This window comes from Dipodomys merriami, unplaced genomic scaffold (assembly GCF_024711535.1).
Source record: "Dipodomys merriami isolate MVZ:Mamm:240054 unplaced genomic scaffold, mDipMer1.0.p SCAF_25, whole genome shotgun sequence".
Lineage (NCBI taxonomy): Eukaryota > Metazoa > Chordata > Mammalia > Rodentia > Heteromyidae > Dipodomys > Dipodomys merriami.
In genome coordinates, this window is record NW_027203937.1 from 2,244,524 (window position 1) to 2,259,198 (window position 14,675).

Consider the following 14,675-nt stretch of genomic DNA (forward strand, 5'->3'; position numbering starts at 1 on the left):
AGCAAAATTATATATATATATATATTCATACATATAATTGTAAAGATACAGTACAGAGGGCTTACAGTTACATGAGTAAGGTAATGAGTACATTTCCTATTGAGCATTGTTATCCCCTCCTTTGTTTTTCCTCTACCATCCCTTCCCTCCACACATCAACCTCTAACTTTCTGCAGTTTTCTTACAATTTCCAGGGAGCAGGATGCGTAAACAGCAGCAGTTGTACAATATCTTCCTTTAGTAAACTAATTGAATATTCAGAGCCAGGGACTCACAACTGTCAGTATAAATTTTTCTCAATCATGTCAAGGAGTTGGGGACAACTGCAAAAGAGTTTTTCCTTGAAATCACCAAGGATTTCCTCAAGAAGAAGACACAAATAAGTCTCCATAGTCTGATTCCTTTTGCTGTTGTGCTGATTTATATTGCTAGAAGTGAGAGCAAAGTATGTTATTTTAGCTAAACCCCAAGGAATACTGTCAGACTCTGTCAATATAATTTCCAAAAACAATATGGATAAATATGGACTAATCATGAGTATGATGGTTAATTTTGATTGTCATCTTTCTTGGATTAAAAATATCTATGTGATTAGTACAACACACGTTTGGGTATATGTCTGTGAGGCAACTCAGCTTATAATGTCTCTGAGGAGTAATATTGTAATGCATTCCAAGGATGTTGAAATTATTGCAAGGTGATGAAAGATAAGAGGCCTGGCCTAGTTTGGATAAGTCACTGGGTGGGGGGGCTCTTCTGATGTTATTATTTGTCTTGCCCATTTCCTATCCCTTTCTGGGTTCCCAAATTACTGTCAACAACTCTGTTCCCCACACCCTCCCCACCAGGATATTCTAACATCTCTGAAACCATGATCCACAATAACAATAAGAAAAATAACTAGAAAAAAATTGTTTCCAAAGAAGTGAGGCTCTGGTTGTGGTCATATGACCAAATGAGTTTTAGGCCTCTAAAGAATTTTCAGGAAGAATTTCCAAGAGTTTGTATATATTTCGGCAGAGAATCTGCCTACAAGTTCTGTGCCTGTTTTCAAAATCTCATGGGTTGCTAAGTTTAAAGGTGACAGAACAACGTGGTGGAAGGAATTTGCTGACAGCATAGCATTCCAGTTGTGCCTGGTTACTACTGACTGCTTTTGGCCAATGTTCCAGTGAGAAATGGGAGCAAAAAGCAGAGTAGAAAAATACTAATACATGCAGTCTGGCCCCAAAAGGAGCAAGTTCAAAATTGTGGACAAAGAGGGTGTGGTTCTCAAAAGATCCCTGTCAGCAACTAAGCATTTCATACTGTAACAGTAAAAACAGGGTTGGAGGGTCTCTCAAAAACTGGCCAAACCTCACTTTCCCAGATTCCATGATTTGAAATTGTAAACTCATAGGAATAGCTTTCTTTGGTGAAGAGAGTGCCCACAGGACCCATTGCTGGCACAAGGTCACCACGAGAAGCTTTTTCTATGTTTTATCAAACAAATACAGAGGCTGTAGCAGCTGTGTGCCAAAGGGGCTAATTGCTGCCCAAGCTGGTAGCCATCTTTGCCACCATGCTGGTTTTTCATGGAAGGAGAATGTAAGAGTTAAGGGCTTATAGATGTTTTTTTCAAGATTTCAAAGGAAGGTCCTGGGAAACCAGGCAAGGTACAACAGCCAGATGCCTTTAAAGGAGCCCCTGAAGGAGTAATGCATGAAGCTGTGTGAGTGAAGCCCAAGCTGCAATGAAGAACTCAGGATGTTTCAGATGCCAAGGTCATGTTATGGGTCCAAGAAAGCTGTGGAAAAGGAGTGGAACCAGCTCCAGAGAGAAGCCATGTGAGATGCAGCCAGCAATGACACAGATTTTGGGTTGACCAAACCCATTGTTGTTCACATCACTGTACCCTCTGTTGCTTAGAACAAGATAGAAATACAGGATGTAATATTTGTCCTGGTCTGCTTTAGTCTTATTTTGGTATCATTTCTCCTTTTCCTGTCTCTATTACTTCCATTTGGATTGGGAATTTTTATTTTGTGATATCATGGCAATGTGTATGTATAAATTTTGACTTTATAGGGGCTTGCAGCTAGGAGTTTGTTTGGATTTTTGGATACAATTAAGTCTGTTGAAAATATGAGGACTGGGGGGTTTAGGGTGGGTGGGGGGCCGAGGGGAGGATGGGAAGGGATGGAAAGGAAACAAAGGAGGAGGCTACAATGCTTGATAAAAAATGAACTCATTATTTTGCCCATGTAATTGTAACCCCTCTGTACAGTATTTTCACAATAAAAAAGTAAAAAAAAAAGAAGAAGAAGAAGAAGAAGAAAGTATGAGGACTCTTACAGATGGAGTAAAGTTAATGTGCATTACAAAATAAACACTGGGGCCAGTGGTGGCATGTTACGGTTTAAAGTGATGTGTTTGAGTGTCCACTTGTACAGGACTGGGCTTGTGTTAATTAATTTTGTTTGTCTATATGATTAGAATAAAAAGGAGTTGAGTAGATTGGTAAAGCACACTACTGGTCTGAGAGTATCTGTAAAGACATTTCCACAAATAGATTTTAAGAACACTGGTTGCAATAGAATTAATGAATTAATCTTTTAATGATATATAATTTGATGGCACTGTTGTTTGGAAATGAAAGTTAAGAGATGTGGCCAAATAGGAGGAAGGATATCATTGAGATTATATTCTTGAGTGCCTTATTTTGCCCTGACCCCTGCCTGTCTGCCTCTCTCTATGCTTCCTAGCCATCATGGTGAAAACTGTTCTGCTTCTCCACATCAAATCCCATGGTTGATTGAACTTCCAAAGTCATGAGCCAAAATAAATCTTGCAGGGTTTATGTTGCTTTCGTATTTGGTTATATTTAAAAAATCTGGCAAAATACATATAAGGAAGATGGGAATAATTCTGAAATACAAGTGAAAAGATAATAAAAGAATAAGCAACAATACAGGACCCAAATATAACCATCAGGTGACTCACATTGTGAAACACGTTTTGTAGAAATCACTAAGAAATACTGCAAAATTGAATACATTCACTTTTAAATAACCTAAAAGAGGTTACTTTTTATTTAGAATGTTAACCCTTCAAAATATTACATTTTGAGGTTTTATTTTATACTTTCTCATCTTGATATCAAGTGGTGTTATATTTATTCTTACAGAAAATTTCCCAAAATTAAACTTGTGAATTTCTGCTCTACCTTGCTCCCATTTCTCCTGCTACCTTTTATTCATGCTCAAACCATTTTGTCAAGGATAGATAGGATAACTCTTTTTTTTTGTCAGTCATGGGGCTTGAACTCAGAGCCTGGGCGCTGTCCCTGTGCTCTTCAGCTCAAGGCGAGCACTCTACCCCTTAAGCCAATGCACCACTTCCGGTTTTCTAGTGGTTTTTATTGGAGATAAGAGGCTCACGGACTTTCCCACCCAGGCTGGCTTTGAACCTCGATCCTCAGAACTCAACCTCCTGAGTAGCTAGGATTACAGGCGTGAGCCACCGACACCTGGCTCATATAGGATAACTCTTTCACTACATTCACTATGCCCTTTGTTATTCTTCAGTTAGCGATGAGCACGATCTCTTTACAAGTGAATTGTACCATTATATAATACAGAATATCCAATTATACATCCTAATATCCAATTGCTATTTGTTACAGCCAAAACTAATCCCTCATTCAACTTTATTGCATTGCCCTAGATGGCCTAATTGGATTTTTGCCAAAAATACGTTTGCTCACCCATCCCTCACTGTATGCAGCATTTGTGACTCCATTCAGGCACATACATTGTATTTCTTTCTCTAAGAAAAGACCAAACTGATGACTTTCTCCCAAAGGTTTGCATGCAGATTTCCTTCATCAAGAATACTTAGATCAACCATCAATATCATGTCTTGTTAGCATGTATGTAATCTCAAAAAATTTCTGTGATTGCAATTACCAGTCAAAGCATTTCCCTAAATCATATGCTATTTTTCTTTCTTCTTAGTATAAAAATATTTACTAATTTGGATGTTTGTTATGTTGATTCCCACACTAAAAGACCACCCACTCCAGTTGCATTTACACAGTTGCTTACCACCACAGAGCTTACCACCAATTTGCTTAATTTTGTTGCATAAATAAGTAAATAAAGGAATAGCCACCAACAATATAGATTGCTTTAGAGATCAAATGAGTTCAACAGGAAAAAACTTTACAAAACTGTCAAGGCATCTTGTAAATTCAAAGGATTTTCTTCTATTAGTAATATATCATTAATGATTATTAAGAAATATATATAAATTTGAGCAAATTTATATGAACTATATTTACATGACATATCTGAACATTTCTGAGCACTCATGGAAGTCGTTAGGAGCACTGTTATATTTCTCTTTTCAGAGTGGGCTGAGGCATATTTGTAAAACCCCACTGGTATTTTCACAGGCACCCAATTAGAAATATACATAAAATAAAAGCCCTCTTGCTCTTTATTACTTTTATGTTCTCCCTGCAGTGGTAATAGCAAAAAGAGTTGGAAAACTGTCAAGATAGTGGTTCTTTCGCCGTCTAGATTCATTTCCAAATATTTGATAAGCTAATTTAGCAAATAAAAATAAGAAGAAAACATGCAAACAGGAGAAGGTGCTATAGAATAGAGCACAATATGACTGACAAAGGAAAACGCTAAATTCTGAATTTTACCTAATTTTTGATATTTTGTCATTTGGAAAAAATCATATTTATTTTGTGCTGAAGATTAGTGTAAGATTAATACAACTTGTACTGAAGCCATCAGTGTGGGACAAAAGAGATATCAACTGTTGGGTTATAGTTGTGACCATTAAAGGGCTTAGCAAGGAACCTGTACTCTGGGTTAGCAATTTCAGCTGCAGATCTTAGTTTTTATTTTGATAAAAATTTCCTGAATCTAAATACCAAATGAACCTAACACTTCCAGCAGAAGAAGGAAGACTATCACCCAAGAGTAGAATTCGTTAATCTTGTGCTTTCTGAGCTTAGTCATGAAAAAAGCCTTTAAAAATTACTAATGTTTAATAAAATAAAATATTTCAATAAAGCAGACTTGCTATATTAGCAGTTTTATGCCAAGAAAAGATAACATGAAAAAACTTTGTAAAATATATACAATAATTTGTCAAGATAATCTAACACCTCTCTTCTTTTTTTCTCTTTTTAAATCTTTAGAACTTACATTTCAACCAAAGTCTGAGCCTCCTGATTGCCTTTGATACTCAATTTGGCAGAGGAATAAATTCAATAAATGTCAAAGTTCTCTACTGGCATCTTTGCTTACCTCTCCCTATAGAACTTAATTGCTAAAGAAATAAATCTTTCTAAACACACTTCTGTTATTGCCTTATATCTACAGATATTTTTTTGACAAATATTTTAAAATAGAGTCTGCAAAGCAACCACACCTGTCTCATCTCTCTTCTGTGTTCCCCTCCATTGCTTTAGTTCTTTTCAAAAGCTAAAAAGAAAAAAAACTAAGATGACAAATGTCATTGAAGAAAAATTCAGCAGTAGAAAAGTTCTTAAGGAATTATGTATTTATATTTCTAAAGTTAAGCTGTTTTGGAAGTCTTGAGAGATGTCAATGCAATGTGGAAAAGTTAAGAAGGAATATCCTATTGATTATAAGAATAAAACAAGAGATGGTCTATCTTACCTCGATCTTACCTAAAGAAGAATCACATTCTTTTGATTGAAATAAGGTCATATTTCACAATATCTGTCTTTGGTCTGAAGGCTAAGCCAGTCAGGACAAGGAGGTACAACTGGAGAGAAACAAGAATACACTTTGAGATAAAATGTAATATTGGTATCTTATCCAGGTAACATGCTATGACTTCTTCTAGATTTTTAACGTGTTTTTTTTATTTTTCTTAAAGTTAGAAGAAATTCTATGTGAAATGTTCTTTCTTAAAATGGCCACAGGGAGGAAAAAACTTGATTTCTTTAAAGAATTTAAGTGTAATACTATTTATGTTAACAGAAGCTCCTGTATATGCAAGACTATTTAGCCTTACCTCTAATAATAATTAAATTAAAATGATTCTGTGGCATGAATATATTATATAAAAGACTTCTTCATTTATCTTAATAATGACATCTTGACAATGTTTTATAGTTAGAATTAGTTTGGTATGTTTTCAACAAGTCCCATATATTGATAATATATTATCATTCAACAACTGCACCTTTGACTGTTATTTAATAGTTTATATTTTCATTTTAGTTGCTAACTAATTTCATCAATTAATTTAGTTTCAATTTCAGAAAAATCACTGAGTTTGTGTATAGAGTTAACTGAAGTCCATAAGTTAGGCAAAAGCAGAGAGAGAGAGAGAGAGAGAGAGAGAGAGAGAGAGAGAGAGAGAGAGAGAGAGAGAGAGAGAGAGAGAGAGAGAGAGAGAGAGAGAGAGAGACTGTATTTTGATATCACTGAATTCAGCACAGCAATAAATAATACATACTTTCAAACTTGGCCTTATAGTTATGCCAAGGGGGAAAAGGGAGGCCATCAAATCATTTATGAGGAGAAAATAGAGATCTAAAATTGGGAAGGCAACTCATGTAGAACAATCTCTTACAGAGAAAGGTGTATAAAATCTGAAAGATTAAAAATTCTGGTTCTAATACATGGCAAAAGCTAGGGATTAATTCATTCCACCTTTTAATATAGAAGGTTTGTTTTACTTGGTGTCATTAATGTGTTATTTGAATGAGACAGCACAGAAAAAAGTAGAAGACTAAGTCAATAGTGTTAGCCTGACACATTGCAAGAGAAATCAGGATAATTATTCTCATGGATACACATGGGAATTAGTCCCGAAACTAACATGAATCCGGAACAGTTACTCCCTTGCTCCTTTCTCTCTCTCTTCCCCACTCCACCTCCCCAGTCTCAGCAATCCTCCATGATCCATTTTCACACATATACATACAGCATTTTGAGTATAACTTTTAATAGCTCAGTTTAATACTGTAGAGATTTCTAATTTTGTGTTTCTTAATGCTTAAATATCTGAAATTTTCCAAGAAATTAATTACTTTCAAACGTCCCTTTAAAAGGAAAAGCTGGCAAATGTTCCCCCAACCCTGCAGACAGATTTCTCATCATTTAGCCAATGATTTGGTATGTGGATTAAACTTCGGAAGCATTATTCCAATGAAAAGACTCAGCATCTCAATAGAAGACACATTTTTGTCTAGTTTTTGGTCTATTTTTCCACAGACACAAATAAACTTGAAACATTGTTACTTGTTTTCTCAAGGCAATAAGACAAAAATCATTTCTGTTGTCATTCTTATGAATTTAAGAATAAAGTGGAAAAACCTCCCATGCTCCTGGATTGGAAGGCTCAACATTGTGAAAATGACAATACTTCCCAAGGCTATCTACAAATTCAATGTGATACCTATCAATATTCCAACCTCATTCTTCAAGGAAATAGAAGAGGAAATCCAAAAATTCATATGGAACAATAAAAGATCCCGAATAGAAAAACACTCCTCAACGGAAAGAACGCTGCTGGAGGAATATCAATACCAAATATCAAACTCTACTACACAGCCATAGTAATCAAAACAGCTTGGTACTGGGACAAGAACAGACCTCAGGACCCATGGAATAAAATTGAAAACCCAGAAATGAACCCAGAGACCTATAGCCATCTAATCTTCTATAAGGGAGCTAAAAAAAAAAAAAAAAGGAATGGAAGAAAGACAGCCTCTTCAATAAATGGTGTTGGCAAAATTGCTTAATCACTTGTAGAAAACCAAAGCTAGATCCTTATATATCACCCTGTACCATAATCAACTCCAAATGGATCAAAGACCTCGGAGTCAAAGCAAACTCCATGAAAACATTACAGGACAGAATAGGAGAAACCCTAGATCTGCTTGGCACAGGCTGAAATTTTCTTAATAGAGACCCAGAAGCACAACAAATGAAAGAAAGTTTGGACAAATGGTATTGCATGAAACTGTAAAGCTTCTGCAAGGCAAAGGACATAGCTAGAAAGATCAATAGAAAGCCCACGGACTAGGGGAAGATCTTCACTAGCCATACAACAGACAAGGGTCTCACATCTAAAATATATTTAGATCTATGTGAAGTCTTTTGAGGAACCTCCATACTGCTTTCCAAAGTGGTTGAACAAGTTTACATTCCCACCAACAATGAAGTAAGGTTCCTTTCTGTCCACATCCCCTCCATCATCTGTTGTTGTTGAGTTCTTGATTTTTGCTGTTCTAACTGGAGTGAGGTGATATCTCAATGTTGTTTTGATTTGCATTTCTTTTATGGCTAGGGATGTTGAACATTTCTTCATGTGTCTATTGGCCATCCTTCTTTCTTCTTCAGAGAAGCTTCTCTTTAAGTCTTTCGCCCACTTATTTATTGGGCAGTTGTTTCTTTGAGGATTTGTTGTTGGGTGGTTTAATTTTTTGAGTTCCAAGTATATTTTAGATATGAGACCCTTGTCCGTTGTATGGCTAGTAAAGATCTTCTCCCAATCGGTGGGCTTTCTATTGATCTTGCTAGCTATGTCATTTGCCCTGCAGAAGCTTCACATAGATCTCCCCTATGATCCAGCAATCCCACTTTTGGGCATTTACCCAAATGTTTACAAACAAGACCACACTAAAGCTACCAGTACAACTATGTTTATTGCAGCATTATTTACCATAGCTAAGATATGGAACCAACCCAGATGCCCCTCAGTAGATGAATGGATCAAGAAAATGTGGTATATATACACAATGGAATTCTATGCCTCCATCAGAAAGAATGACATTGCCCCATTTGTTAGGAAATGGAAAGACTTGGAAAAAATTATATTAAGTGAAGTAAGCCAGGCCCAAAGAAGCATAGGTCCCATGGTTTCCCTTATTTGCAATATCTAGTATAGGTATGAGTCAAGTGGAAAAGGTCAGATAATGTGATGTTAGGAAAATGAACCCTTAAATATGTATTTTAATGTTTTCGTTTCTTTCATGCATGTGTTTCTAACGCATTTATAAGATTATTTCTTTGTTGCTTTGTATGTCCCTCCCCCACAGTGTAACCCCCGCTTTCACTATATTTGATGTCAATATAACATGTGGAGGAGATGGGGACAAACAAGTCGTTTAAGGATTCAGGTGGACCTGTTGCAACAATGAGAAGTACAAAATGTCATGTCAAAACCAGCTTTACAATGTCGGTGTGGGGGGGAGGGGGGTATAATTGGGTGGGGGGAGGGGGGAGGCTTGGAAGGGAGGTGAAGGGTAAACAAAGGAGGAGGCTGCAATGCTTGGTAAGAAATGTATGCATTATCCTGCCCATGTAATTGTAGCCCCTCTGTACAGTACGTTCTCAAATAAAATAAAAATTAAATTAAAAAAAATAAAAAATAAAAAATAAAATAAAATATATTTAGAACTAAAAAAACTAAATTCCCCCACAACAAATCCTCAAAGAAACAAATGCCTAAATGGGCTAAAAGACCTAAAGAGAGACTTTTCTGAAGAGGAAATAAGAATGGCCAATAGACACATGAAGAAATGCTCGACCTCTCTAGCCATAAAAGAAATGTAAATCAAGATAATGCTGAGATTCCACTTCACCCCAGCTAGAATGGCTATAATCAAGAAATCTAATAACAACAGATGCTGGAGAGGATGTGGCCAAAAGAGAACCCTACTGCATTGTTGGTGGGAGTGTAAACGTGTTCAACCACTTGGAAAGCAGTATGGAGGTTCCTCAAAGGACTCCAAATATAGCTCCCTTATGACCCAGCAATCCCACTTTTGGACATTTACCCAAACGATCACAAAAAGGTCATACCAAAGCTACCAGCACAACCATGTTTATAACAGCATTATTTACCATAGCTAAGATATGGATCCAACCCAGATGCTTCTCAGTGGATGAATGGATCAAGAAATGGTGAGATAGATAGATAGATAGATAGATAGATAGATAGATAGATAGATAGATAGATAGATAGATAGATAGATAGATAGATAGATAGATAGATAGATAGACTGACAGACAGAATGGAATTCTATGCCTCTGTCAGAAAGAATGACATTGACTCTTTCATTAGGACATGGAAAGATTTGGAAAAAATTATATTACGTGAAGTAAGCCAGGCCCAAAGAAACATAGGTCCCATGGTTTCGTTTGTTTGCAGTGACTAGTACATGTCTAAGACAAGCAGAGGTCAAAGCCTATGTCCATATGACCATATGAGATAATATTAAGCAAAATGTACTCCAAGACAGGAACACAAGAGTTTTTTGTCTTTCTTGCTAGTGTTTTTAATGTACTTAAAATTCACTATGTGATTCTTTTGTTTCTATTGTATGTTCTTTCCCCATGGCATAACCCGTTTCACTGGATTTGATGCAGTTGTTCTCCACCTTGTATATACATTTTTGTAATTTGGGGAGGAGAAAGGATATTGCAGAATGCTTAAATGGAGATGCAGGCTGACCCATTGTGACGATGAGATGTACAGGACACTATATTGAAAATGAACGTTACAATGTCTGGTGGGGGCATGAGTTGGGGAGGCAAGGAGGGAAAGTGATGGTGGGAAAATAAAGGAGGAGGTAACAATGCTCGCTATGAAATGTGCTCATCACCCTACTCATGTAACTTTAATCCCTCTGTACAACATTTTTACAATAAAAAACAAAAACAAAAAATGTATAAATTAGTCAGAGTAAGATAACAACACCAACAAGAATAGAGCACATATCACATTATAGTGCAGTAAAAGTTATTTGAAATGTTTGAAGTGTTTGCTTCTGGAATTTTTCATTTAATATTTTTGACCAAGGCTAACCTTAGGTAACTGACACTTTGGAAAGCAAAGCTAAGCAGAGAAGAAGATAATGTTATATGGTTTCAGACAGTCCTGGATTTGAAGCTTACTCTGTCACATCCAATACCTTTCGGTTTCTACTTTTGCTTATTTTCCTAACCTCTAAAAATGGAGATTTATGTAACTATGATATAGAACCTGGCAGTAAGAGCCATTAAGAATCTTGCACAGCAGTTGGAAAAACACACAATTATTCAATATTGAGGAAGAGGGATGTGTAGAGATAAACAGGACAATCATGATACTGAGCATCATTCAAGACAGATAAATTGTGTTCAAGAGCAGCTCACAGGCTGTAAGCTCAAGTATTTAGAAGGTCCCCAAAGGGCTTCCCAACTGAGGACTTCAGAACAGCATGTTGTCTTTCCTAAACTTGTTGCAATTTAAGACATCATGCTTTGCTATTTTCTAGTCACTGGGAATCTGCATCGTTCAGCTACATTGTTAAGTTCTACCAGTATAGGAGCCCTGGGGAATTTCTATATCATATTCCTCAGACAACAAGTTTATTTTCAGCCCATCTCATGGCAGCTGGTCGTAAGTCCCAGGTAATAGTGACCACTCTGCCACCTCTCAAGGACCTGAGGCAGGCAGTGTGCCCCTAGCCTTGACACGCAAGGACTGAATCAAGCTACTAATATGACTCAATTCTCCTTCCCTGAGACAGTTGTTCAAAATGTCCTACAAGATGTTCAGATGTGAGACCAAGATGAAGGGTATGCATGATTTCTGGAAGCAGCCCTATTTTGTGCTGCTGTTCCTCTGAATTGCCAACAGTTTTACAGATGCCAGAATTAGATTCTAAAATGATCAGACAATTGTGCATCCCTCATGTCAGGCTCTACTGAGCTCCTAGAAAGTATTTTCAAACATTGCCATGCCATTGAGCAGGCAATCTTCGAGAGTATAGTGAGCTATAGTATATATTCTTAGCAGAGCAGCGAAAATCAGTCAGAACTTTTGGTTTAGGTATTTGGGTACAAATACCTACCCAGTTGGCTCCATCAAGTGTGTAACACTGTGGAGCTAACTTTCAGCCTCAATGTGCAAAGTGGGTTGGCATGTGATCAAATCAGCAGCTCTTTTTCACCATTTTCAACAGGTTTGTGTCTAAATAGCTGAGTTGTAGAGAGAGATATAGAAGGATGAATGGGGTGCATACATCATTTCTTGGGCAACAATTGCTTTTGCATAATAAATGTTTTAGTCCCTAATTGCTGCAAAACTCACAGGTTAAATAACTATGCTGAGCTTACTCAAAGAAACTTCTGAAGCAGGGATTGGATCTTTGCCTGATGTCAAAGGTAGAATGATTTTTCACTGGTACTCAGCCAATATTCACTTGTAGAGATCTACAGGTAGTACACTATCCAGCAGCCCTTGCTTCACCACACACCCTCACTAGACCTCTTCTTTCTTTTCTGAAAATGGAATGATAATCTCATATATTATGAGATTTAATGAGCAGATGGGGGACATAACATTTAATCAAGGCCTGGCACTCCTCTGGCTCCAACGTTAGGTTACCAAATAGTTGGCTGCATATTGAGAAAAGCACCTTGTTTTCTCAAAGAGTACTTACCATTTGACGCCTGACCTCTGGTCATTTTTTCTCTCTTCGGAGTCCTGATTCTGCATCAAGAAGTCTCCTCAAACTTCTAGAATTTGGATTACAGTGTAGCTGTAATGTGGAAGTACAGATGAAATAAATGTTTAACAGGAGGTGGGTATCTGAACTAGGAACCTGGCTCCTAGACTCTTTTCTGTGAGGCAAAAGAATACCAAAGGAATTGCTAAGAATATTTGTTTCTAGAAATTACTTCCAGCCAAGCATCAATAGGCTTGAATAATAGCCAAATGCATTATTGCATCCCAAAAGAAGCCCAGAGTTTTAGCAAACTCTTGATCCCACACAGTAGGTTCTGGTCTCATGTCTGACTTTTGAGGCTCTTGTGTCTTCTACTTAACAAGTCTGATAGGTATCACATCTAGGTAAGACAGAGGAGATATAGAAGCTCCTTAGAAATGATACACTTTACTTCAGAAGCTCTCCAAAGCTGCTTCATGTCTCAATGGCTAGGATAAAATCACATTCATGTTTCCAAACCATCACCATCAAGAGTTGGGATGACCATGAATGGTTTGGTCCAGCTGACGTTAGTAGTCTACTAGAATCTTATTTCAAACTTCTAAAAAAAGAGGGCTGTCTGGAATCTACCTCCAAGGCTTTAGGAGCAATTGGCCTGTCATAGAATGTAAACGTAAGAATGTATTAACTCATTCAAGGGTGATGGTGAATGGCAGTAGTCCAAGCATTTAGGATGTAGAGGCAGGAAGATGGTAACTTTGAAACCAATGTCAGTTACACAGCAAGACTCAAAGTTTGAAAATCTCTGCAAGATCATGAAAGACATCTTGGAGAAGAAGGTTGAAGAGGTCGTTGTGTCAAACCAATTGGTGACATCCCCATGCTGCATTGTCACGAGCACCTACGGCTGGACACCCGAACATGGAATGAATCATGACGGCCCAAGTCCTCCGAGACAACTCAACCATGGGCTACCCGGCAGCAAAGAAACACCTGGAGATCAATCCCAACCACTCCATTGTTGAGACCTTGAGACAGAAGGCAGAAGCTGACAAGAACTACAGGTCTGTGAAGGATTTGGTCATCCTGCTCTATGAAACGGCACTCCTGTCCTCCGGCTTCAACCTGGAGGATCCACAGACCCACGTGAACCGCATCTACAGGATGATTAAACTTGGTCTAGGTACTGATGAGGATGACCCCACGGCAGACGACACCAGTGCAGCTGTGGCGGAGGAGATGCGGCCCCTGGAAGGAGACGACGATACCTCACGCATAGAGGAAGTGGACTTGGCTCCCTGCAGAAGCCTCCACACCTCACCTTCATTCCCTCTGATAATAGATCAGCCAGGATTTTGTTTATTTTTGTTAACATTTAAAAAGTCTGTATAGCATGACAACTACTTAAAGGGGAGGATAAGATTTCTTTCTACTTTTAAGTAATACTGGGACACCGTAGGCAAAGCAAACTAGTAATGCTTTTTTCTAGTTTCACCTTGGTTTTGGACAAGTGAAGATGTTTGTTGTAAGCTGTAATGTGACTTGTTTATGTTCTCAAGTGTTTAGCTATTAAGCCAGATTCCTTAGCAGACCAAATCTTTTGTCATTGATGTGTTCTGGCACATTGCCTTGATTTTTAAAGAATTTTTTTGTTGAAATGGATTGAGTTTCATCAGAGAGGATCCAATTAGTTTTCCATCCCTTGTAGTTAATACTGCATGTACTAGTCCTCTAGAAATATGTGTTAGGCTGACACAACTTGGTGGAACTCCACAGGGCTTGTTTTCCAAAGAAAAGGTGTACCATTTAGAGAAATACAAATAAACTTCCCTAGATGTTGTGTTTTAAAAAAAAATCAATAAGACCCAATATATGCATTCAATGGCCACAAAGAAAATCAAGCTGTTTTTGATTAATATTAGGCTCCACCCTGGCTAAGACACATTAGGAGGAGAGAAAACAGTTGACATTTTCATTCCATAATATGTTACAGCTTTAAACTCAAGTTACAGCTTTACCTTCAACTTGGAGTGGCTGAGTGGACTCTGACAGAAAGACTGACAATTCTTCAACTAACTACCTGTTCCTCTCTAGCCTTGTTTCCTCCTACCTTATTCTAGAATTGACTTCATTGTGTTTGTCCAGTGCAAGTATCCAAGGGGAAAAAAAAACACTTCCATGCAATTCCAAGAAGGAG

The 14,675-nt window shown here is 37.5% G+C and overlaps 1 protein-coding gene across 1 annotated transcript; it reads left to right on the top strand.

The window, feature by feature from the left end:
* The first annotated feature begins 13,227 nt into the window (after positions 1–13,227).
* On the top strand, positions 13,228–13,870 carry LOC138836549 (heat shock protein HSP 90-alpha-like). Its single transcript, XM_070035332.1, is given in 2 exon segments — positions 13,228–13,392; positions 13,394–13,870. Coding segments are annotated over 2 exon segments (642 nt in total).
* The last annotated feature ends 805 nt before the right edge of the window (positions 13,871–14,675 follow it).